Here is a 22,935-nt window from a genome sequence, read left to right as displayed (position 1 = left end):
CCTCGAAACAGAGCAGCTGTGGCCTGTAGAATTCAGGTCCACCAAGTGACCAATAAGCACATGTTATTTCAACCTATAAGTGAAAGCCTTCAGTGAAATAGCGGAGGTACCATCAACACAGGGAAAGCGTTCTTCATTTTATTGTTTTCACAATATAACGACATCGCTCATATACGAAAGCCATCGATTATTTAATAATGCTAAACCTATCGTCGTAATTTATAGTGAACGCTTTATGATTTTGGTGCTTTGCATACGTATGCACACGATCGAGCATGAATGGTATATCTATAGTTGAGGCCCAAACACAGCACACCAACAATGTTGAGCATAACCATTAAAAACGTATCGTTTTAAAAATCAGTGCCTGTGATTAATGCGGGAATTCTCTTCTTTGTGTGCCGAGTGCTCTCTCAAATCAATTGATTGAAGCGCAAGCCGTACTTACATGGCACAGTTGCCACATCATGGAAATAATATGTTTCGTTGCAACGGCAGGGTTTGATCTGCTGAGCTAGAAAGGCTGGACTTCATTTCAGTTAGACGTACATAATATAGTAGTAAACTCTATATTAAGAGGCCACCTACTTTATTTTGCAGAAGATTTCGTAGACATATAAATGACAGACGTAATTTTTAAATGATGAAGGCATGATGGACAGATGATATCTTGAATCGCCATGACTTTAAGTCCAGGCGCAATAGCTGGAATCGTAATAGTTTGTTTCATCGCACTTTGTGTGGTCGCTTATGGGATCTATTACGTCATAAAGAAGCGTCGCGAAGACGCGGAATATTTCGACAGATGCGCGAAGCTCTTCAAGAAATATGGTAATAGGAAACCGGAAGTTGTTGCAAAATTTCCATATGCGGAAGCGACGTTCGTGAGAGCGCCGGTCCCAGGACAGCAGTTCACTTCACGAGAATTGGGCAGAGTTCAGGAGTTTATCGACCCACTGAGAGCCCCGATGGCGGGAGGTGAATGTTTGTTGATGAAATCATTACTTTGCTTATTGCCTCAACTGAAATGTCTAAAACATTTCAAAAAACTTCAACTGTTACAAAATTCTTTTTTATTTCAAATATTTTCTTTCGTGGATAAACCCAGCCATAGCGCGGGCGTTTGTTTACACAATCTAATCAATTTTCTTTAACTCTAGATACAGAACGCACACCTATGGCGTCCATGCAAACACCAATCGATCCCGCAGCGATTGACCCAAGATTGTATTCCTCAATTTATAGCCAGGTTTTTTGCAAGATGTGCCATTGACTGCTTGTGCATATAATATTGGAAATAGCTTGATTATACTGAAGTAAATTTAAAACGAGGATAAAAGTGCATACGTAGTCCTACGTCAAAGACAGGGTGTTTTCAATGTCCTGGGATACTGAAGACAGCAAAATAATCTGGAAACAATGCACTTTATGCTAATTATTTTCTTTGAAATTTTCTCCCTGTTTTAAAACCACGGCAAACTGCACATGTGACAACTGACCAAAACGAAAACGGGTTTCGCAATAACGGTCCCCGGCAGTCGTGCAAATTATTTCTATGAATAAACAAATTAAGCTTGGAACTTCCGTGTTTACAATTTCAATCAAACCACCATTTCCGCTACACTTTGTTTTGTGAGACCTTTGAAACCAATAAAAAAACAAACAAAGTGCTGTACTGTCCAATACAGAATACAGATCAGTATAATAGACTGAATTGTGCCGCTATGGAATAGTGGTTATAGGTTTTTAGTTTTTACATTAACTTTATAAAAGATAGTTAATAGCTTTAATGTCGATTTGGCCAATATGTTATGAATTATGCAAAATGCATAACAAAATATAATCATCTTTATATGAGATATCGCTTCTCTATAACAGGAATCAATACAAATGACCCCAAGCTCAACAAAGAGTCCGCAAGTCTACTTCTCCATCGAATATGACAGTACTTTCAACATCCTCAAAGTGTACATTGACCAAGCCAGGTTTTTGAAGCCACAACACAATTCCAGTAAGAGCTTTGCAATAGCGTAGCAGTCAAGGCCGTTATTTGATTTACTTAAACATGACTCAGTTGTGTAGAAGTTAGTTCCACTACGTTTCATAAATTTGTGCCATTCAATTTTGTTTTCTAAAATTTAAATACGTCCCTTATGATGTATTATTGTAATTGATTACGGTATTTGCAATCTATGATATGATCTGTTTCAATCAACAGACGTGTGTAACCCATACTGCACGGTAGCTCTGCTGCCCGAACGAAAGGAGAGGCAGAGTCAAATACAAAGGCGAACGACAGATCCCATCTTTCAGGAACATTTTTCTTTTGATGTTCCTAAGCATCAATTGAAAGATAAAACAGTTCTGGTAGGATTTCTTTATACCTATTATATGGAAGTCTAGGAACACTTTCACTGGCAAGTAGACTGAAGTTTTTGTTAAACAAATCAATATCTTCCTATAGACCCGATACACAAGCGTCGTGAAATTCCAAAAATAATAAAACTTAAGAAACTGCGTATAAAGTCATTTTAGGAATTTAAACAGGGAAATATTTTTGGATTGACAGTAATTTTATCCTGGTATATCTAGTCAGTCTCTAATGCAATGAGATTTATGGAAGTGTCGCTATCTTTGAATGTGTTCTAATCAATAAATGTAAAAACTTTTTAACGCTTGCAGCAGCCATATCAATAATGCAACGCGTGCCCACAAAAGTAATTAAAACTGCTGCTACTGTATACCCCAAGCGTTTTAAATAATAGGCTGCTTTTAAGAACGAAATGGGCTGACTATACAGATGGCTCCAACTCGGCTGGAATAGAAAAATACAAGGCCGAAACAAGCATTGATTTTTAATCTCGATTTAGAGCGTTCCAAAAAATTAGATTTACTAAATAACTAAAATATATGAAGCACAAGCGCGCCAAAAAGGCGACTAAATAATTCACAACTGATAATAAAAATATTGTAAAATATTGTAAATTACTATAATTTTGTATTTCATTGAATTTTTATTTTGTAAAAAATGGTTGCATAGTAGGACCGCAAAATTTTCCATAAAGTTAGAGCCCATGCATTCTTTCAAAAAGTCCGACCCGACTTTCATCTCTTGGCTATACTTGTAATAATAGAATTGGTTCTCAATTCAAAATGTGGCATATTTCCCCTCACAACCAGCCAAACGAAACAAAAGTGTTGAATGCTGGATCGATAGATAATCCAATACAACCCTTGTTAAAGAATTTGCGGTCTTTTGTTTGAAAAACTTTGTCATGCAGATGACCTCTTGAAACGATTTTTTGAATTATAAGTCGACAATTCTCTATGCATTGCAAGACCGGCACTGTCTGATCGGCAATGTTTGTTTGAAGTGGTTTTACAAAATTATTACCAAGCAAAAAGAATATAAAATTATTTGAGATTTTAATGTTGCCACTTAATCTTTGGAGTTGGCCACAATGACTTTATAATGAAAACATGAGGTTGAAATGGTGGTTTCATACAGTGCACACTATAATCACGGTTAGGGTATTGTTTTTCTTGAATTAGAATAGGCTTATTGTAATCAATAGATGGTCCATCAGGTATGCACTTAAGTCAATACATTGTGAAACATTTTCTTCATGATTTATTTTTAATCGATTTATTTGATTTCTTTCGGTCGAGCTTTTAAGGTACAGCTTTGACAAAATCATTCTTGTATCGTCTTATTTATGCGAAAAAAAAACCCAAAAAGATAATATATCTGCGCATTGAAATTACCTGCTGTGGACTTCTTCAATTATAGGGAAGTGGATTTCCTTAAGCTCAGTTATAGTAAGGAGCTGTAAGGAGATGAACTTATTTAATGCTAACCAGTGCTTGCTTTCGTTGCAGGTAAAATTCTTTGACTACGACCAATACTCCCGCGATGAGTGCTTCGGAATTGTGACTCAAAAACTTGACGAGATAAATGTAGAAAGAAAGGTCGACCTTTGGAAGAAAATTTCCTTCCAGAAAGGATTGGTCGAAGAGGTTAACTTTATTGCCCTTTTTATAGTACTAGCTTTTCATAATTTATCACACAGAACATGAAAAATATAAACTCCTATGTGCAAGCTGCCAGCTCAAGGTTTTGAGGAAGAATTTAGCTTTTAACTGGATTCAAAGCTTTTGTGTGATTTTGAGAACCTGCTTCACAGCTTTTTGCACACTTTCCGCCATAAATGTAATTTACAGATGGCAAAAATACAGTAGTTACAGCCGCTTTTATAAGAACCTGTCGTGTAAATACTTGTTCCGGAAAACTAAACAACTATATCACATCCCACCAAATAAAAGTTAAGAAAATTTTTTTGATTACGTGTACAATCGTTTGCTCGCTGAGCTGATTTTAAAAGCGACATGGATCAAAGTGTACATAAACATTGCAGTGAAGTCCAAGTGCATTGTTTTCTCAACTGAAAGTCTGTAATATGGAGTTTGTACAGCAAACTTGAGCTAAAAGAAAGTTTATGCCTTGATAAGTTACAAGGTCTGTAAAAAGATTTTGTTGTAAAATTTGTGCCAAAACTTTAACAAATTAAAGGCCAAAATGTTAAAAGCATGGAACCAAAATTTCTCATAAGAAATAAGTGTATTGAGTTACAGATCGATGCTTCATGGCAACACAGAAATCTTATAAACTATTATTTTACTTCGACAGGCAAGGGAGCGAGCTGGGGATATTCTGCTTCGGTTGGGCTATTTACCGAGTGCAGAAAAGTTAACTGTGGTGTTATTAAAAGCCAGGTCTCTTAAAGAGGTTGGGCCGGAAGGAGATAAGAAGCCACCAGGTTAGAGATCCAAATTTGTGATAATAGTTTAAGCTGTACCTTTTACATACATTAATGTGTGAAAAAAACCTAGTCATGGTTGATCTGTAATACCTAAACAACATACGTAGCGTATGGCTGACATGCAGTTACTAGGCTATATCAGAGACGCAATCAGTCTATAATGTTTCTTGTTGGAATCGATGACGTAATCGATGTTTGGTTTTATGTTACGCATCTTTCACATTTGTGTGAACTGAATTTGTAAAGATTTTGTCCATTGAAATTACGATAGTTTTTTTGTAGTTACAACAGAAAATGCAATATAGCTTAAATCGTTTCAATTTAGATCCTTATATACGAGTCGCGGTGCTACACGATGGTAATTTATTAAGAAAAAAGAAAACATCGACCAAGAGGAAAACCTGCAACCCGACATATAACCAAGCCATTAATTTTGCGGTACCGCTTGATGTCCTTCCTCAGGTTGAACTACAATTCCACGTCGTCCATGAAACTGGGTACTTTGAGAACTAGACATAGAACTTTTCGGTACTTTGTAGGGTTTCATTTAGTTAAGTACAGTCGAATCCGCTTAATTCGGACACCGGATAACCCGGACAACCACTTTATTCGGCCAAAATGCTCGGGAACGGAACAAAAGTAAAAATTGAACGTAAAAAACTCCCGTTAATTCGGACAATTCTCCGCTTAATTCGGACACAGGTTCGCAATTCCATCGTTAGGTTATTAGTTATTACACAATAAACAGTACTTCCTTCGTTTTAACACAAGATACAATTGCATTATGAGTGATTATGGTGAAACAATGACGATTGATGCGGTAACAATCGACAATGAACTCATATAAGGCCATGCCAGCTTCGATCATAGTCGCTTTTACTTCGGTACAATTGCGTCCATCTTGTAGGACAGAATGGTACAGAAAAGTTTAGCAGAAAAAGTGAAATTGCTTACTAAAGTAAACGAAGACGTTTTATGCGATCAATGCCAATTACTGCAGTATAGCGCAGCTGCAATTCATTTATTACGCAACAGTACAGTATTTTAAATGCGTTTTCTGCCGTTATGCATGACCATGAAACGAACAATTGATTTTCCGCTTAATTCGGACAAAGCCGTTTCTCCGCTTAATTCGGCCAAAAGTGAGCGGAACCAAAGTGTCCGAATTAAGCGGAGTCGACTGTATGTCAAACAGCGGTTACTATTTTTTTGCGTCATACAGAGTTAAAATCAACCGCAAGGAAGTGATTGGAGCTTTAGAGATCGGGCCGCACTCAACTGGGGACGAATTTGAACATTGGCGGGATTTGATGAGCAATAAACCACAAGCTCGATGGCACCGTCTAACGGTCAGTCCCGATCAAGACACCACAAGCGCGCGTTCCATTTTAAGTTCCACTTCAAGTATCACAGAAGCGACCGTATATACCGGCGTATGAGCTTCTTTTGTAAAACTAAAATATCTGGCCCAAACCGGCAGAGGGTTTTCACGCCAGACCTATAATTTGGCTATAATTGTTTTTGTGTTTTCGGCTGAGTTACCGTCCGCACGATGAATACTGCACACGTCATCGATAAAACAACAAAATTCGGAAAACAATTTGGTAAAAATCTGGTTGGCGTGTTGTTGAAAATCGTTGACCATCGAGGTAGTCTGGCCGACATTCAACTTTCGTTATTTACACTGCGGCTCATTTACAGTATGTTTAGGTTTGGTACGTTGTGAATACTGCTGCAAGTCATTGCAAATACACCATTTGACTAACGCCTTTTACGAAAACATTTAGATGAAAGGTTACCTACACTACGAATTGTCTTGCTAATAGTCGTCTTTTCCACTTTATTTTCAAACGATTGCTTTGATACAAAAAATAAAAAAATATTTTTGGTGTGAAAAATTGGGAAGGATTTTATGCGCCCATATATAATGTTTATGCCCAATGTGCCCAATGTTTATGTTTTCTTGTAGTTTCTAAGCAAACACGCTATTTTTTCTATTGTAAATTTGCAATAGGAACCTACACCCTTGCAGAGAAACTTACTAATTTGTGTAGTATTTTGTGTTCTCAAACGTTGCAATGTTTGTGCGGGTATTCTAATGTGCAATAAGTTTTGTTTTTCTAATAATAGCTTTTTTGGTGGCAAAATCGTAGATAGGCTTGATGCTTACCTTGCCTATGTGGTGTTTATGAATGATATGTTTTTTCAGTGACATTTTTCTAGCACTTTATTTGTTGCTAACATTTTTGCGATAAAGCCCAGTGCTGTCTTGTCATGTCGGCTGCTAAACCATTTTTGTTTCCGAAACATTTAATTATCGAAAGCGTGCTTACATACCTCGCAGAGAACTGTTCCATGAACAAAACCGAGTTTTTCATTGAGAAATTTTTGAAGCTGTTTTATTTAAAAACGTGGTTTACTGCTTCACATGCACCTATTGTTATATCACAAGTTTTCGTTTTGTGTTTGGCTTTGAGGTTAGAAAAGTTCCGGCATGTCTTTGTTTTATGATAATGCTTTTTTCTCTTACTACGTAGAACAATTTGTAAATATCTTATTTGTTGAAAATGTCAGAAATGTCAGAGAATTGAGTAAAAACACATACTCAGTTTGAAAGCAGCTATACATATTTCGACCTGGGTAAAAAACAGGTGTCAAAGTTGAAAACACAACTTGTGCGATCATCACAATAATCGATGTAGCTGACACAGACGATACAATTGGTGGTCGAGGAATAACATTTGTGATTTAAACTGCGACACACTTCAAGTAACTTTGGCAGCTAAACATTGTTACTATGACAGTTCTTGACAATATCAGTTTCTTAAAAATTTTTGAAGTTGTTGACGAGTTGGCTATCGAGAATAAGTTCGACCACGAAAAGAAAATTCTTCGCAGGTAAGATCAGACAAATATATGGAGTTTAATTCTCTTCTTTATAGCAGCAGCCTACTATATGGAGTTATATAATTTATTACACAAAAGCATGTTAACGATATAAATGCATGTGAAATCGTACAAATATAATTACGTTGACTGTGATGTGTACATTGATGGTTAACACCGATCAAAAATATCTTTTTATAGTGACAATAGGCATTGTAAGGCTGATTATGTTTTTAACCAATAGGGATATGAAGGTGGACGTTCTGTGCCACGAATAAATATAAAAAGCGTAGAGAATACGTCCCCGACATCTTTCTCTACTGGCCAATAAGCCGGGGCGAGCTCGGGTTTAAGTCTGAAAAAAAATTAAACAATTCGGGCCAAAATTCATACACTCCGCCACATTTGTGAATTAATTTCACTTTCTTTACACGAATGCGCATGCGCGAAGGATGTAAATAGCCTCCCGCAGAGAGCAACTTAGAAAAGGATGACAGTTAAAAATGGCTTTAAAATATGACTTTGATTCATACAGTGAATTTAACTTTTGGACCTAATTTGGGTTTCAAATGAATTTTCGGGCTCGGGTTTACAATATAAAGCCCGTTTGTAACTATGATCTAGAGTTCTAGACCAGAGGTCACCAAACTACGGCCCGCGGGCCAGAACCGGCCCGCGAACTGATTTCATCCGGCCCGCCACGTGCTGTCATTTGCGATTGTCAATGGAGATTCTAAATAGTTGTATATCTTTTCGCAATTTGCATCCGGCCCGCAGCTGTTAATCTCGCAGCAATCCGGCCCTCACAGAAAAAAGTTTGATGACCCCTGTTCTAGACCATACGAGGACGATTTTAAAAGCATTGACAAAAACGCGTACACTGCAATAACTCATACCATAAACAATGCAGTAATTGTAAGATATCATAGTAAAATTGCAAGTGTTTAAACGTCCTGTGACACTTTGACGTGCAATAGTTTTTCTATAAACATGACTTTGGTTGTAGTAGCGAAATCGTAAAAACAAAATTAACCAGCTGCTTGCCACGGATTTCTGAACATAAATAAAATACTTTTTGATGACATTTCTGCGAGCACTAAGCCCATAGCTGTTACTACGTTTTACAAATATTCGCAGAAAATCGTTTTGTAAACAAAATCGAATTCTTCTTTGTAAATTTTTAGAATTATGATATTTAAAAAGCGAGTTAATGTTTTAGATGAACATATTATTGTATCAAAATTTTCCCTTTTTCATGTCAAATAGCTAGTTGGTTATGAGATTACAAGGTTTAAGTCATTTTCTTATTATGACGCTAGTTTCTTATTAAGTTACAGAACACTTCGTAAATTATTAATGTTTGTTGTAATTATTCTTCACAAATGTAAGCAAATGAAGTAAAAAAACCTATAGGTTTGCACTCAGTGGTGGGATTCAAATATTTTAGCATCCGGTTCTCTCACTAGCAGCATGCCATATTGACCTGGGGCCAATATACAATATATAGACCTATACAAACGCTTGTTAACAACCGGTTCGCGAAAGTCATTGAAATTGCAAGAACCGCTTCGCACGAACCGGCTGAATCCCACCAATGTTTACGCTGTAGCTAAACACATTCTCACTTGAGGCAAAAACTCACGCAAAAATTAACTACTCCACGTTTGTGTAATTAGCGGGACAACGGATGCATTTTGCCGTTGAATCAAGGGCCCGTATATAGATAGGGTTTCAACACAAATGAAGCAAACTTTGGTTACTGTTTACTTTGAAAGGCCCATTACATAGTGACAGGTTTCTAAGATTGGACTAGACATAAATTGAAAGCATGGTTGACCTCAGTATGAAAATGTCTTTGCAGGAAAGACCGGCGGAAAAGGTGAGATGCTGCATGCATAACAGTATAGGACGCAGTACATTTTGTAATTTACCTCACGACAAATGAACGATATTATCGCATGCATGCAAATTACCAGACAAATTTTGAGAGCAAAAGTTGACGTTTTCACTACGAATTAATTTTAATAGGACTTGAAAGCATGGGTCACCTTTTTGTTTATTGTTTGCTTTCATCGTAAACTGTCAATGTATCATTCCACTGATGAAAAGATAAAGCAGTGTTATGGATTGACGCTTTATAACACCACAGAGATCTCATAAATACATTTCATTTGGTTAGGCAGATGTGCATGTCGGGGACCTTTTACTTCGTTTACGTTATTTGCCAAATGCAGGGAAATTGTCTGTGGTTATTTTTAAAGCCAGACTGTTTAACGAGGTCGGGCCGGAAGGAGATAAGAAACCTCCATGTAAGTAAACTATTTTTATAAGTTTAAACTGTAACGTTTTCTGTATACATCGAAAGTCACGTCACAATTGATCGGTAATAAATACAGACAGCAAACGCGGTGTATGGCATAGAGAGATACAATTATCATAAGCTCACACCAAGCAAATCGTCAAGCTATTGGTTATATAACCTGCGAGAATCGTTAACAAAATGTTTGCGTTCATGTCAAACCGAATTTGTAAACTTTTGGTCGTATTTGTCGAATTACTGCCCGTTTTTTGTGCTTACAACAATTTTTCGTTCAATTTAGGTCCGTATGTACGAGTGTCGGTTCTACACAACGGTACTGTATTATGGAAAAGGAAAACATCAACCAAGCAGAAAACCTGCAACCCGGCATTTAACCAACCCATCAATATTGCTCTGCCGATAAATGTCCTTTCTCAAATTGCAATAAAAGTTCACGTCATTCATGAAGCCGGGTACTTGCACAGAGAATTCGGCATAAAACTTGTCAGTAAATTTCTATAGCTATTTAATAACTTTGTTGGCGATGTCTACTGCTTACGAACGTTTAAAATTGTTTTTTTTTTTATTCTGCTGCTGCAGAGTGAGACGCGGCTACAGGGAAGTGATCGGAAGTTTTGAGATAGGATCTCGCTCGACTGGTGATGAACTTGCACACTGGCGAGATTTGATGAACAATCAACCACAAGCTCGATGGCACCGTCTATGGGTCAAAGCTGATTCGGAAATCCCCGGCACTAGCGGGCGTTCAGGAGCATGTTCACTATCAAGCGTTCCAGGTTCATCATCAACCACAAAAATTCTTTATCGGAGAAACTAAACTAAGCTATGTTTGTGCACTCTTGCTGTCTGAAAGCATGCAGAGACGTAACAGTTAATACAACAAAATTTGTCGTTCAAAATAGAAACCTACATCACTGCACGAAAGCTAATCATTGGTTACCACTGCGTTTTTATCGACATTAAGTATTTGCTTTTTTGTTTTTTACAAGTTGAAATGTTTGTGCCTGTAGTCTGAAAATGCATTTTCTCTCTCCAAGATTTGCTTTTGTTAGTGGTAAAATCATAAAAATAAAATAAGCATGTTGTTTGCCATGGAAATGGAGTTGATTCAAAAGTTTTTCAGTGACCAGACAGTCTACTCAAGTTTTTCATCTGTCGTTAACTGTGTGCTGTAGCATGTAGTGTTATTTTCGTATCTGTCGACCGCTAGGTAGTAATATAAAGACGTGGTAGATTTTAAGGAGAGCACACAGTGCAGAAACGTTTTATATGAGCAACATGTTTTATCACATTGAGAATTCAAAGTTGTGTAATATATAATAGCAAAGTAATCATATTATAGTTTCTCACTTACCTTTTGCTACATTATAATCCCTTGAAATTACTTGGTCCTATCTTGTGGGACTTGTATTATATACAAAGTATATGAAAACGCCTTTGTCTTACTCGAACAATTTGTAAATATAGTTTTGTTGTTGTAAATGTTATTCACAAATGTCAGCAAATCGCGTAGAAAATGCGTACCAAAATTTTCCGCATCTAGCAACATTGCGAGTTAGAGCAAAGACAGGTGGCAAGAACGACAACTAAACGCTTGTACAATTATCACATAATCGATACAATGAACGCAGATCGTACACTTCGCCGTTTATGCAAAGGTCAGTTTTCAACACAGGTCTAGTAAAGGCTCGTGTTGCTTATGCTGGAAGGTGATCGCAATGACAGATTATTCGCATCATGAGATAAAATGGATAAATTTTACAAATATGAATTTTTAAAGATTAATTACTTCTTAAATGAGGTCGAGCAGAATGTCAAGGCCAACCAAAGCGTTTAATAAATCAAGTTTAACGATCGTAAACCGGTCCAGCAAAGCTATCAAATAGTCTTACTGATTCAAAGGTTATTAAGTTTTCTTTGAAGTGAAAGGTTTGGCGACAATCACTGTAATTATTAAACTTCGCTCACAATTACGACTAGCTGAACCGATTTTATTTGGCGGTTTGTTATGTTTATAGCTGTGTATAAGCGTGTTATTACAAGCAATCATCTTGTTATTATCTGAATAGCTAACCACGTCGCCTTTAATTGCAATATACATTATAGGTCCTCTCCACAAACGGAGGCTGCGGGTATGTGGGAAGCTTTCCTTGGCAAGCAAAACGGATTAGATTTGAAAAGTTCTTCGTTCAGAAAATTACACGCCAGAAATATATCTCGGAAAATGTTTTAGGTCATTTCTTTTCTTTAAAATGACTGATGCTATAAGCCGCCATGTATTCAGTGAGAGCTTCCAAAGGCCCTTTCGCAGCAAGATAGTTATTAGCCAGTCAGCAGGTGTTGCAATTAGACATAGATATCTTTCACTAATCAGTTGTGTTGCACAACAACACTGTTTAAACCGGAAAATCCACAAGATAACGTAGGAGATAAAAGAATCTAGAAAGCGGGCTAATCAGCCTTAAAATGTACAGTATGACATTACAACAACAAACAGTTGGGTTCATGCACTTGCGTGCTACGGCATAAAACGCCTGAAATACAACATTTGACGCGATTGTTTTCTTTTTTGCCTTTCGCGCCAAAAGATATCGGCAAAGATCTCAGCCTGCAGTATTTCTTGTTCAGAAAAAACACAGTCAGAAAATGTTAATATGCTTGTGACAAGAAACGTTCTGTTTTTTCCCTATGCGTGTGAACGGTTGTAGTGCCTGATGTTCATAAATTACTACAACTAATAAGCGGCAGGTAATTGCATATGAGTTAGTCTTTGAAGTTAGTTAGTTCTTCTTGATAAGAAGTAGTTCGGTAGTTTGTCTTTGAATAGAAAGTCATCGTTAATTGACCCTTAGAAATAGGGGTGTTGTATTCGAAATTTTTTTGCACGTGACCTTTTTTTTATAACCTTGTTTTATTGTCTTACTGCTTACACGAATTTTTTTTTAATGTCGCTTCAAGTAAGCAAGTACTGGCTATCGTAAATAGTCATTGTGTGATTTAATAAAACAAAATTTTACGGAGTGAAGAGAAAGTTTTCAGGTTGCAATGCATGCAAATGTACGCTGCACCGCAAAACAAGCACTTAACAGTTCTGTTGAATCTAATACCCAACCACGTGACCTAACGCTAGAAAGCACAAGTCTGGCAGAAAACATTTTGTCATGTGGTTGCACATGGATTCGGAATAATGACCATATTGCAGATAAAACGATAAATTTGCTCATCAACGAATTTTTGCGAAGGCAGATAAGAAGTTGAAGTGATTTTTAAATAGATCTCAAGTATATAATGACTTAAGTGCAGATTTAGCGTTCACAAATTATTGGAGAGTTTGAATATTTGCTACAAAATATAGCTGTTGGGCACAGTGCCAGGGTAATGACAGCCAATCAAACGTATTCAGTTGTGCCAGTGGTAAACAACGGCAACCTGGCTTACTCTATACGTAGGCAATAATTTTCGGATTAATAAAGTCTTTGCAAAATTCTGTTACAAATTGTTACTTCATGCGAGCAATCAATCGCTCGAAGAAGGTGCCGGCACTTCGCGACGCGCCCTCTAATTTGAATCATTTATTTCGCTAATTTAAGCTCAGTTTGGTGTTTGATTTAGTAGCGTACAAGCAGGCCGTAGGTCGAAAATCCAAAATAAAGTTTGCTTACAACATTAATGAAAGTATATACAAGTTGACTAGCGTCGATTGTATATAAGGGCTTAATATGTTGCATGTTTAGACAAGTACTTAGCGTATCTTAGTGCAGTATTTCTGAAACGCTCCTGGCCAAAACTTTCGTTTGTCAATGTCGTCATAATGTCTATATGAGAGAATCCACTTCTTGTGGTGTTATTTTTCGTGTTATTTTGTTGAAAATATGCTTTAATCCGATGTTGAAAACTAAAGACGCGTTCGCTGTTTTGATTTAGTTTGGCGAAATTCATCGGGAATTTTAATCCTTTATAACGCGGTAATATTAACGAGTTAAAGAAGTATACAAAATAAATAAATAAAATGTCGCCAAGTATAATTTTATGTAAATTTTCAAATCTAAAACGTAATAAGAATTTTCACCAAACTGATTTTGTCAACATAAGCGGTTTTCCAGCCGTAAAAAACGAGTAGCAAATTTGTTATAAACTTGACAGAATGACTTATTTCGGGAAAGATGCAACATCCGGAAGCTTTTTTTACATCTGTGGCTAAACGCACTGTTCAGCTGTACACAAAGGATCCCAAATAACAACAAAAATGTGTGGCCTTAGTTTGATAAGATTTCTTTTATCTAAATTTTCCTCGTATTCGATGTAAGCTAAAACTGCGAATCACAAATATGTTCGACGATAAATTGTGGTCATTTCAAACCTCTTTTGTACAACCAGCTTTTTTTTATAAAAATTAAATAGGACCACTCATAAAGCCTGAAAGGAAATCGTACCATCTAATTGTAGATTTGTATGATCTGAAAAGAACGTCATGTTGGAATACGTAAAACACTTGGTAACAAAACAAAAAAAATTCGTTTTAGAACTTTTTTGGAGTAAAACGATACCACGCGCAAGGAATTGTTTTCAGGCCACTTAATAACGAAGTGCTTGTGCACTATATCCCCCTCGCGGTGGCGTCCTTGTAATTACTTATAACCTTTATGAGCGGATGAAGAGGATTAATTTTTAAAAACACATTTTTCTTTCTCGTGCGTTTGTTGCCATGTCTAAAAGTATTCCCACCGCAAGGCATGTCTTGGATTGTTTTCTCCTATTATACTTCAATGAGGCGTTTATAATGGCATTGCAAAAAGCCCGTTTTTCGCGATTTGATAAAGCGGTGAACAACGTGAAAACGGAAAATTATCGGAAAAACGGCGACCCACCAGGGTTAAATTGATTTTTTGTCCTAACGACGAAGTCGTTTTTTTTTGTCCTAACAAACACGAAGTATAGAAGTTGAATGATAGGTGAACAGAGTTCACACCATCATCTGAATTTTAACGTCGCAAAATAAGTTCATTTTGCAGACACTCGTATTTTACTTCGACACGCCGACAGACCTTTGCAAAATGTTGTAAATAAATAGCTCATGACAACAATTCATGGCTGACCTTTCGTGTAAACCTGTCCACCTTTCAGTCAAGCAGCAACATTTCGGTTTACGACGACTAAGAATGAAATAAGAGAGTTGTAAGCAACCGCTATAGAAACGTGGCGCGCTTTTTCAAATGTTGAAGTTACTGCTACACTTAATCTGGCCTTTGGCGTTCAGGTGCTTTTCGAGCACGTTTGACGTAAATTCCGGTTCCACTGCCTCTGTCATTTCCTTGCGCAAAATTTCAATCTAGCAGTAAATTAAAAACTGCGGTACTCATCAGTTCAGTTGGGTCAAACGTCGGTCAGCATATGAACGTTTATCAGTCTCACAAATTGGGTTGCCTGATTTTTCTTACCATTCCGCGTGGTCCGTGCTCAATTGCGAGAAACGTCATATAAGTTATAAACGTACATGATTCATAGATTAGTTGGCTGTCATTCACCCGCACAGAAGCTATAAATTAGTGAATTTAATTCCAAGCTTGAAGACAACCAGAAATAGAAACCTTTCTAACTGTTGCGAGTCTACATAAGTTGTAACAATGCAGAGAAATTTGATAAAAAGCGTTGCATCCTGTCAGGCATAATCACGTGTTATAGATGCTTACACTTAGACTTGCATTAATGACGAAGCGGATAATTTCAGCGCTATAGTAATCTTTTCTGGGGAATCTGGTCGTCGTAACAAGCACGAACTAGTTCCGGGCCTTTAGGTATTATGTAGATTGAAGGATAACAGATATAAAAAAGACAGACGTGATTGCACCGTGTCTTGCCTCATGTAAACATGTAATATGTGTCCATAGTACCACTACCTGGGATCATGAATGCTGTGATAAGCTGTCTGATGTTAGTAAGTAAAGGAGAATTATTTCACTGCAATGTAATGTTGGCACTAAACCGTAAACGCATAATTTCGAAAACCTACTGTGATGTAGTTGTGTCTGTACGAGTTAGCAGTTTACTGTAGATCTTAGATGAGTTGAACGCCGATAAGAGACCAAATCTAAATGATAATCTTCTTAACATTCAGATATAACTGCTGTGGATACACGCAAAAATGCAGTTTGGCGTTATGAACTGCGCTTAGTGGTTAATGACGAAACATTGGCAGACGCATTTTGGTTTACTGTACTTTGCAGCCAAGCGAGAGTCTGTGAGCATTTTGCAATTCAAAATCTTCTTTTACTTCTAGAGTTGTTTGCTGGTGCTGGGCCGAAAAGTGAAGTTGTTATTAGTGAAAATTTTCGCAAATTTATTTGCATATGTCACGAAGAGTGACTATTTTCTATTCAAAGTGACTATTTCGCCTTAAGTAAGCCACGCAGGCTGTCATAAACGATAGGCGGCTAGGTTAGGAGAATGGGTATGCAAAATGATATAAGCTACATAAATAAGGCTTAATTGAAGTTATGTTTAGATTAGAAGGAATATTTAAGCCAAGTTTAGGTTACTATGTTACAATGTCTGAGTTAGGTAAACAACAAACTATATGAAAATTAACTTTAAAAGTTTAATATTTCCGGTGAAATAGTGGCAGTCTTTTCTGTAGCGTAGCCCGCCTAGGTATTTCGTCTGGCCTATTTGTGAAACTTAACACTTCGGGTCTGTATCAAAAGGAAAAAGGGATATCTCACTGGCAACTACTTTTAAGGGAAGACTTCGTCCAGAAAAAGTGAGAGTATCACACTCAATAGCCTAAGAAAGACAGAAGGAACTGGAGAATGAGATTAATGACCCAATAATAGAAGGTCAACTCTGTATATACAAGACGACAGTTTGGCGGGTCCAAATTGGCCAAATCCAGCTCAATTAATCATTACAACTCTATTCGAAACGAAGTTGGATATTTTATTGAAACCAATCATTTGTTCTGGTGAGTTTATGACACTTAATTTATACAAATCGTTAATTGTCTTTCTCGCAGTGTTCAAATTCACACATACTTTCTGAAATAGTTTTTTTTCGATGTCTCCAAAATGTCTGTGAACTATCCTGTTTCAAACGTTAATATAACCATTGGTTGCACAACCTATATCGGGCAACAAAAAGGTATTTATTTTATCGTTGTGTTACGCCACAACATAGCAATTTGACTGTAATAAGCTTTATTGATTTTATACTGTTTTAAAAATTTCAGTTCGTGATTTCCCGAGAATAAAGCTTTGCTTCACTGGGATGAAGTTTTTCGTCATAATCAAAGCTTGTTGCTTAGTTCTATCACTCGCGGCGTTAGCACGTGGTCAAGATTTTGACAACGATAACGATTTGATCCTATCGCGTTCTAAGCGTAATGCGCGAGGTAAGTAGCAAACTATTATAGCATTATAGGCAGGGTTGCCATACCGTCCTTATTTCTAAGATTTGTCCTTATTTTGAAGGTCCTTGTCTTAGAAAATATTTTTTTCCTTTTTTCTAAGAAATGTCCTTATTTTCACTTGCGTCCTTGTTTTCGTCTTATTTTTAGGGCAGAGGTTCGTATTTTGGGCATTTTGACACCTTTAGTATACCATTTTGTACCAAAGAGATACAAAAATTAAAAGCATGCAGATAGTGTCTGGTTTTTTTTTTGTTTGTTTTAGGAACATTGGTTGCTTTCTCCTGTTGTGCAATGTTTAAGGTGGCATTCGTCTTTCGTTTCCTAGTCGTGCTTATTTTTGAGTTGAGACCGATGGCAACCCTGATTATAGGAGACATTGATTTTATTTATTTGTAATTTTGACGGCGATATTGCGGATTAAACCCTGACAGCTCGCGTAGTTTTCGGACTTAGCTTTTAGCCGGTGGCATAATATTACCCTCTTTTTAATTAAAATAGAAAAAGTGGATCTTTTTCATTAAGGCTGAAATAATCAGCATACAATATTGAGTAAGAGTTACATACATACCATCTGAATAGACCTATGTTTCCGCAATATTTTAATTTTCCTGTTTTGGCTGCCTCTTGTTCACGTAGGCTAGCCTAAAAGTTATTCTGCTATCTCCGATAGTTTCCTTATTACTTGAAATTAATATGTTTGTTTTCTATTGAACTTCGAGGCCTTGTTAATTATGTAATCGCTACAAGTTTGTACTATGACCGGAATGTAGACTAAACCTGTACATCCACATCACTTGTAACCGACTAAGATTCAAAGATTAACTTTATCGATTGACCTCTGCAAATTTTTGACCCCTGCTATCAGTAATCAATCGATCAATTGTAAAACTTAAAAGAAGAAGGATTGCAAACGTACCTAACGACAATCTTGGTTTATGATTAACATTCCACTACGTCTTCTCAAACAATAGGTTCCAACTGTGTTCTTCAACCCTTGCACAGCAAGATTCCAAATTGCAGCATTGTTCTGCACAATATGTTGCATTGCAATGGCTTCAAAACGCTTTAATTGATTAATTTGCGTTGACTAGTGACTTACTAGTAACCAACCGTTCTTTTGTTGTAATCTACGGTATCAAGTTCAGTTTGGTATGACGTTATTCTAGAGTTCCTTATGAACCAACAAAAATGATTGTGATGTAATAAAACATGTAATTCAATCGCTGCTGAAGAATTGCATTGGCGTTGCAAAAGTTAGAGTGCTAAATTATTTGGAATACTTTGGGAAGCAGATCGATAAAGACATGAGAAGAATTTTTTAGCATTCAATTTTTCCATATTCGTACAATAGGGTAATGGAATTTGGGTATAAAAGCATTTAAATTTCACAATGCTTTAAGATAAAAAATTTGCTTTAGTTCGCAGATACGTCAATGACATTAACGTTTTCAGGTATGACAGCCCGTTCAATAGCCGGCAAGTTAAAAACATTGAGCTGAATTGAACTATTTATACTTTGGCCAAGCTTAATTGTTTTCCTGGTGACGTTTCGCCTTATGTGTGGCTTTTTCCAAAGGAGTAGATGCAGCAAGTTCACATCAGAACCGAGTTTTGAAAATAAAATACGATTACAACCTTGTTACCAATCATAAAGAAAGGATCGAAATTTAAAAATCATACAACCCGTGGTTTTGTTTTGGCATGTGGAAGAATGTATCAACTGCTGATGTCAAATGTATTGTTGCGATAATGGCATATGTTAGAGGGTGCGTTCTGCCCGCCGACTACGGTATAAGATCTTTAAGTCACCAATTCACGACACTCCGAAAATTTTTGTTGAAAGCAATTGAATAAACGAATAACTTTCCCACACTTCATCCGCAGTTTATTGCATTTTGAATTAAATCGGATTAAAAGTTGATAATAACAAACAACGCCAACATGCCAGTTACCGGTACACTTTGGATTTAAACTTGTGGAGCAGAAATGTTGCAATAAGAACTACACTGTATTTGAAGTTTCAAATGGCACGTAGAATTGTGCAGATGTTTTTCTGCAATTTAAGACGATTAAAAAGGTGCGACTTTAATTTGACGTCAACCACACTGTATCGCATTTTGTGAAAAGGTTACCAAAACCGCCATTCAATAAACTTGGATTGTGGTAATGGTGACGAATTTAGAGACATTTACCACGTGCCATATTTAACTTTCTCCGTTTCAGCTCTGCAGTACAACGCTTCTTCTTGTTATTCAAACGGGTCATTCACAATCATAGCCAAGCGTAAGGCTTCTAACATCATACTACTGTACTACAATTTTTTATAAAACTTTATGGAAATCTGTGGGATGTTTTAAACCGCAGATAAATATACCAACATCACAAAACGTATCCATAATTACACTTGGTCGTTAATCAGCAAAAGTATGTGACTCATCCAATTTAATGAACCACAAAATTATTTAAAAACAACATTAATGGTTGTACTGTACATCTGGCAAACCTAATTAAATTTACGGAGCAACTACGTGAACGAGATGTATTGGTCACGGTGATTGCACACGATGGATCATATGCAAATGTTACCTGACCGATTCAGCTGCCTGATTGCTACAAGTTTAATATCTTTCTTCGTGATTTTTATAGATAGTTACCTCGTTCTAATTCTAGAGAAGTTAGCTTGCTTTTGTGATTGTTACCCTCACATTTTCTGGCTTTAAATTTGGTTCGTCCATTCTTAATTCAGTTAATAAACATTTTGTCCAACGTCACTTTTTATTCAGATTGTGTTCGTTCTTCCTTTGACATCTACTTCCTAGTCGAAGTATCCCGATTTGTCGGAGGAGCAAGCCTTCGCGAAATGAAAGCCTATCTTACAGGTATTGTTGACAAGCTGAGGATTGATTCAACAAGAAATATCATATCGTTGACCAGGTAATTTCGTAAAATGAATTGCGGTTATTTTCATCATGTGCTGTATATGCTAAATGGGTTTCAACGGTATCTTGAAATTTTAAATGAATAGGTAAACGTGTGTTTATAGAACTGCATTAGATTTACCATCTGCTGGCTGTTGATGCAAATATTACATCGTTGTGTCCCCACGTCATTTGTTTTTAGTTTCGGCGGTTCCATCGAGAATCTTGGCACGTTGAACGATTTACAGAATAGACGGAGCGCTCTTGGCGCAATCGCATCTTTGGCCGTCAACTACAGAGGACGGATTCTCCCACAGAAAGCCATAGAATATCTATCGAATAACCTGTTCACTCCTGAACACGGTAAGTGAAAACTGGACATGCGTGCATTGGCAGGAGTGTATTCTATGTGCGTCGGCAAGAGCATACTTTGACAATTGGGATTCGGGAGATATGGAAATCGTTTTGAGCAGCTTTACATAACGTTTTTTTTTACTTTTTCAATAAAGGAAGAAGAGCCGACAAGGAAGCCGTTTGTGTAATTGTCTTGGCGTCGGCGTTTGGGCGGAATGTGACCAGCCTAGGAGAGGAGCTACGTCAACACTGTCGCGCTATCTTGGTCGGATTTGGGAGTAAGTACCATTTAGTTGTCGCTTTTATACGACCAAGAGCCTTTCAAATATTATATTATGAAAGCAATAACTTTCATGCCTTAAGAAAACCGTATAGTTATGTGTTACGTACTTTAATTTTGTTCCAGTTTTATTGATGCAGACGTCATTGTGAAGTGCATTGTGTTAAAGAATGATTGAAATGTTGACGTTTTGTTCCTTTTAAAATCAAACGCATTTTTGTGTTTTGTATTTTTTGTACTTACAATTAGATAGCGTAATTCATTTTCAGAAAGCTTCAGGTATATCTTCGAAATCTGAAGGCCTTTTTCTCTTCAGATTCTTTAGAAGCTTACAAATTAAGCATATTTTGAATGGGATAAATTGCAAAAACTGTTGAACAAGATAACGCAGCAACTCTTCGTTGCACGTAGTAATTTACGTTCTAACTTCATGACATATTCTACGTAAATGAACAAGTGAATATTGTTTCTCACACCGGAGAACAAAGCGGTTTGCAACAACATTTCGACAATAATTACATCCCTCTAGAGCTCGGGCATACTATGTGATTAACGTAAGATTGCAAGTGGCGACCTTACAAATAAACGTATACAAGAAAATTTGTTCACCAGAGTGCCATCACAGGGTTCATGACCTATGAGTGGATTGTCTAAGCATAATATTATATCGTTGATAAAGCATACAGTATATTTTGTGTGGTACGCAACTGGTGGGTTATTGCCCCATTCGTTTTTGCGTTCATAAATTTTACCTATTTTCCCTGATTGGGATACAGACAAATTACAGTAATGGTTTAAAACTCGATCGCTCCTAAATACTTAAACTTATAAATCTGAATGCAGTGAAGGCATTTTGAATTAGAGAAACTTTTGCCTCAGAAGCCGAAAATTGCTTGGAATTAAAGTGCATTTAAAGACAAACCATTTATACTCAATACGCATTTAACAGTTTCTTCATATGTATTTTTCACATTTCTCACTTTTCAAGCCTCTAATATTGTTTATGTTAGCTTCGACCTGAGCATTTATATCCATGATTTCTCACTCACTTACTCAAAATATTTGGGAATTGCTATGAGTATTTCTGGTATTGTAGGAACGAATGATTTCACTTTACTATACGGTTTTTGTGGTAAAGACAGCTTTGGATATTGAGAACTTTACTGTATGCTCAAACTAACTTCAGCAATGAATCTATGATTGACTTCCCAGTTATGATTGTATGAGCAGATTGAATTAACCTTCTTACTTGTGAAATGCAGCGGCAAACCGTTTGGAAATGCTCCAGATCGCCAGCGAGCCGTCCAGTCGATATACAATCTTCAGCAGAAGATATCAAGATCTCACCCGAAGGATCGATCCGACTTTGAGTGTCATGTGCAAGCCACGTAAGTTTTGAGCATTTTGTAGATGGCGTATCATCCAACCCTGTAATCTAGTTCAAAGTCAAATTGCATCCACACTGAAGTTACAATCATGCTTTGTGCAAACAATTGTAACGCCTGTGTTAAATATCAACATGAAGTCCGCATACACTGTGTAAATGTAGGCTTTATGATAATGCACAATGTGCGATGGCAATCTTGGCAGTGGAATGACTGACGATTGCTTGATATTTTTATTAAGACGTACAGTCGGCGTGGAAATTAGCGCTGAACGGAATGTCTTATGAATGAAGGTTTTCATAGAAGAAAGTCTTAGTGAAAATCCCGTTCTTAAAATAAAGTGTTGCCGATAATTGTTGAAAACCGGTGAAGTTTAACTTCCTTTCATACGTAAAACATTTCTCTGGGCGTGGTTTGCTTGACGTCATAATCAATCCTTTGAATAAGAATTAACCTTTACTAAACTTGTCAAACGTTTATTTAATATTGGTGCAACATAATTTTGGTTGACGACGGCTTGCGGAAATGGAAAATTACATTGTAGAGTGGCTGACATTGTAAGTTAAACTA

The 22,935-nt window shown here is 36.8% G+C and overlaps 3 protein-coding genes across 9 annotated transcripts in view; all 3 read left to right on the top strand.

Annotated features, from left to right (window-relative positions):
• The first annotated feature begins 604 nt into the window (after positions 1-604).
• Positions 605-7,422, top strand: LOC143465823 (synaptotagmin-5-like). The gene is made up of 8 exons (XM_076964318.1): positions 605-978; positions 1,161-1,249; positions 1,879-2,011; positions 2,219-2,367; positions 3,880-4,017; positions 4,688-4,817; positions 5,146-5,317; positions 6,043-7,422. Exons 1-8 carry the CDS (start codon positions 681-683, stop codon positions 6,257-6,259), a joined length of 1,326 nt encoding a protein of 441 aa, XP_076820433.1. The 5' UTR covers positions 605-680; the 3' UTR covers positions 6,260-7,422.
• A 2,017-nt stretch (positions 7,423-9,439) lies between these two features.
• Positions 9,440-11,124, top strand: LOC143465454 (synaptotagmin-2-like). Of its 2 annotated transcripts, none has more exons than XM_076963769.1 (4): positions 9,440-9,585; positions 9,886-10,015; positions 10,307-10,478; positions 10,606-11,124. In XM_076963769.1, exons 1-4 carry the CDS (start codon positions 9,535-9,537, stop codon positions 10,841-10,843), a joined length of 591 nt encoding a protein of 196 aa, XP_076819884.1. In that variant the 5' UTR covers positions 9,440-9,534; the 3' UTR covers positions 10,844-11,124. The 2 variants fall into 2 exon arrangements, with proteins under 2 accessions (XP_076819884.1, XP_076819886.1); XM_076963771.1 differs by having other exon boundaries at positions 10,307-10,509; positions 10,606-10,744.
• A 5,508-nt stretch (positions 11,125-16,632) lies between these two features.
• Positions 16,633-22,935, top strand: part of LOC143466065 (titin-like) — a 51,286-nt gene continuing 44,983 nt past the window's right edge. For all 6 annotated transcript variants that reach the window (XM_076964665.1, XM_076964663.1, XM_076964664.1 and 3 more), the window contains exons 1-6: positions 16,633-16,984; positions 17,249-17,410; positions 20,212-20,362; positions 20,549-20,709; positions 20,856-20,978; positions 22,243-22,368. In XM_076964665.1, coding sequence (XP_076820780.1) covers positions 17,287-17,410; positions 20,212-20,362; positions 20,549-20,709; positions 20,856-20,978; positions 22,243-22,368 — 685 coding nt within the window. In that variant the 5' untranslated portion in view covers positions 16,633-16,984; positions 17,249-17,286. The remainder of the gene's footprint in view (positions 16,985-17,248; positions 17,411-20,211; positions 20,363-20,548; positions 20,710-20,855; positions 20,979-22,242; positions 22,369-22,935) is intronic.

The sequence above is a fragment of the Clavelina lepadiformis genome, chromosome 7 (genome assembly GCF_947623445.1).
Source record: "Clavelina lepadiformis chromosome 7, kaClaLepa1.1, whole genome shotgun sequence".
Lineage (NCBI taxonomy): Eukaryota > Metazoa > Chordata > Ascidiacea > Aplousobranchia > Clavelinidae > Clavelina > Clavelina lepadiformis.
Note: the sequence above shows the minus strand (reverse complement) of the source record. Positions and strands in the feature narration are given on the sequence as shown.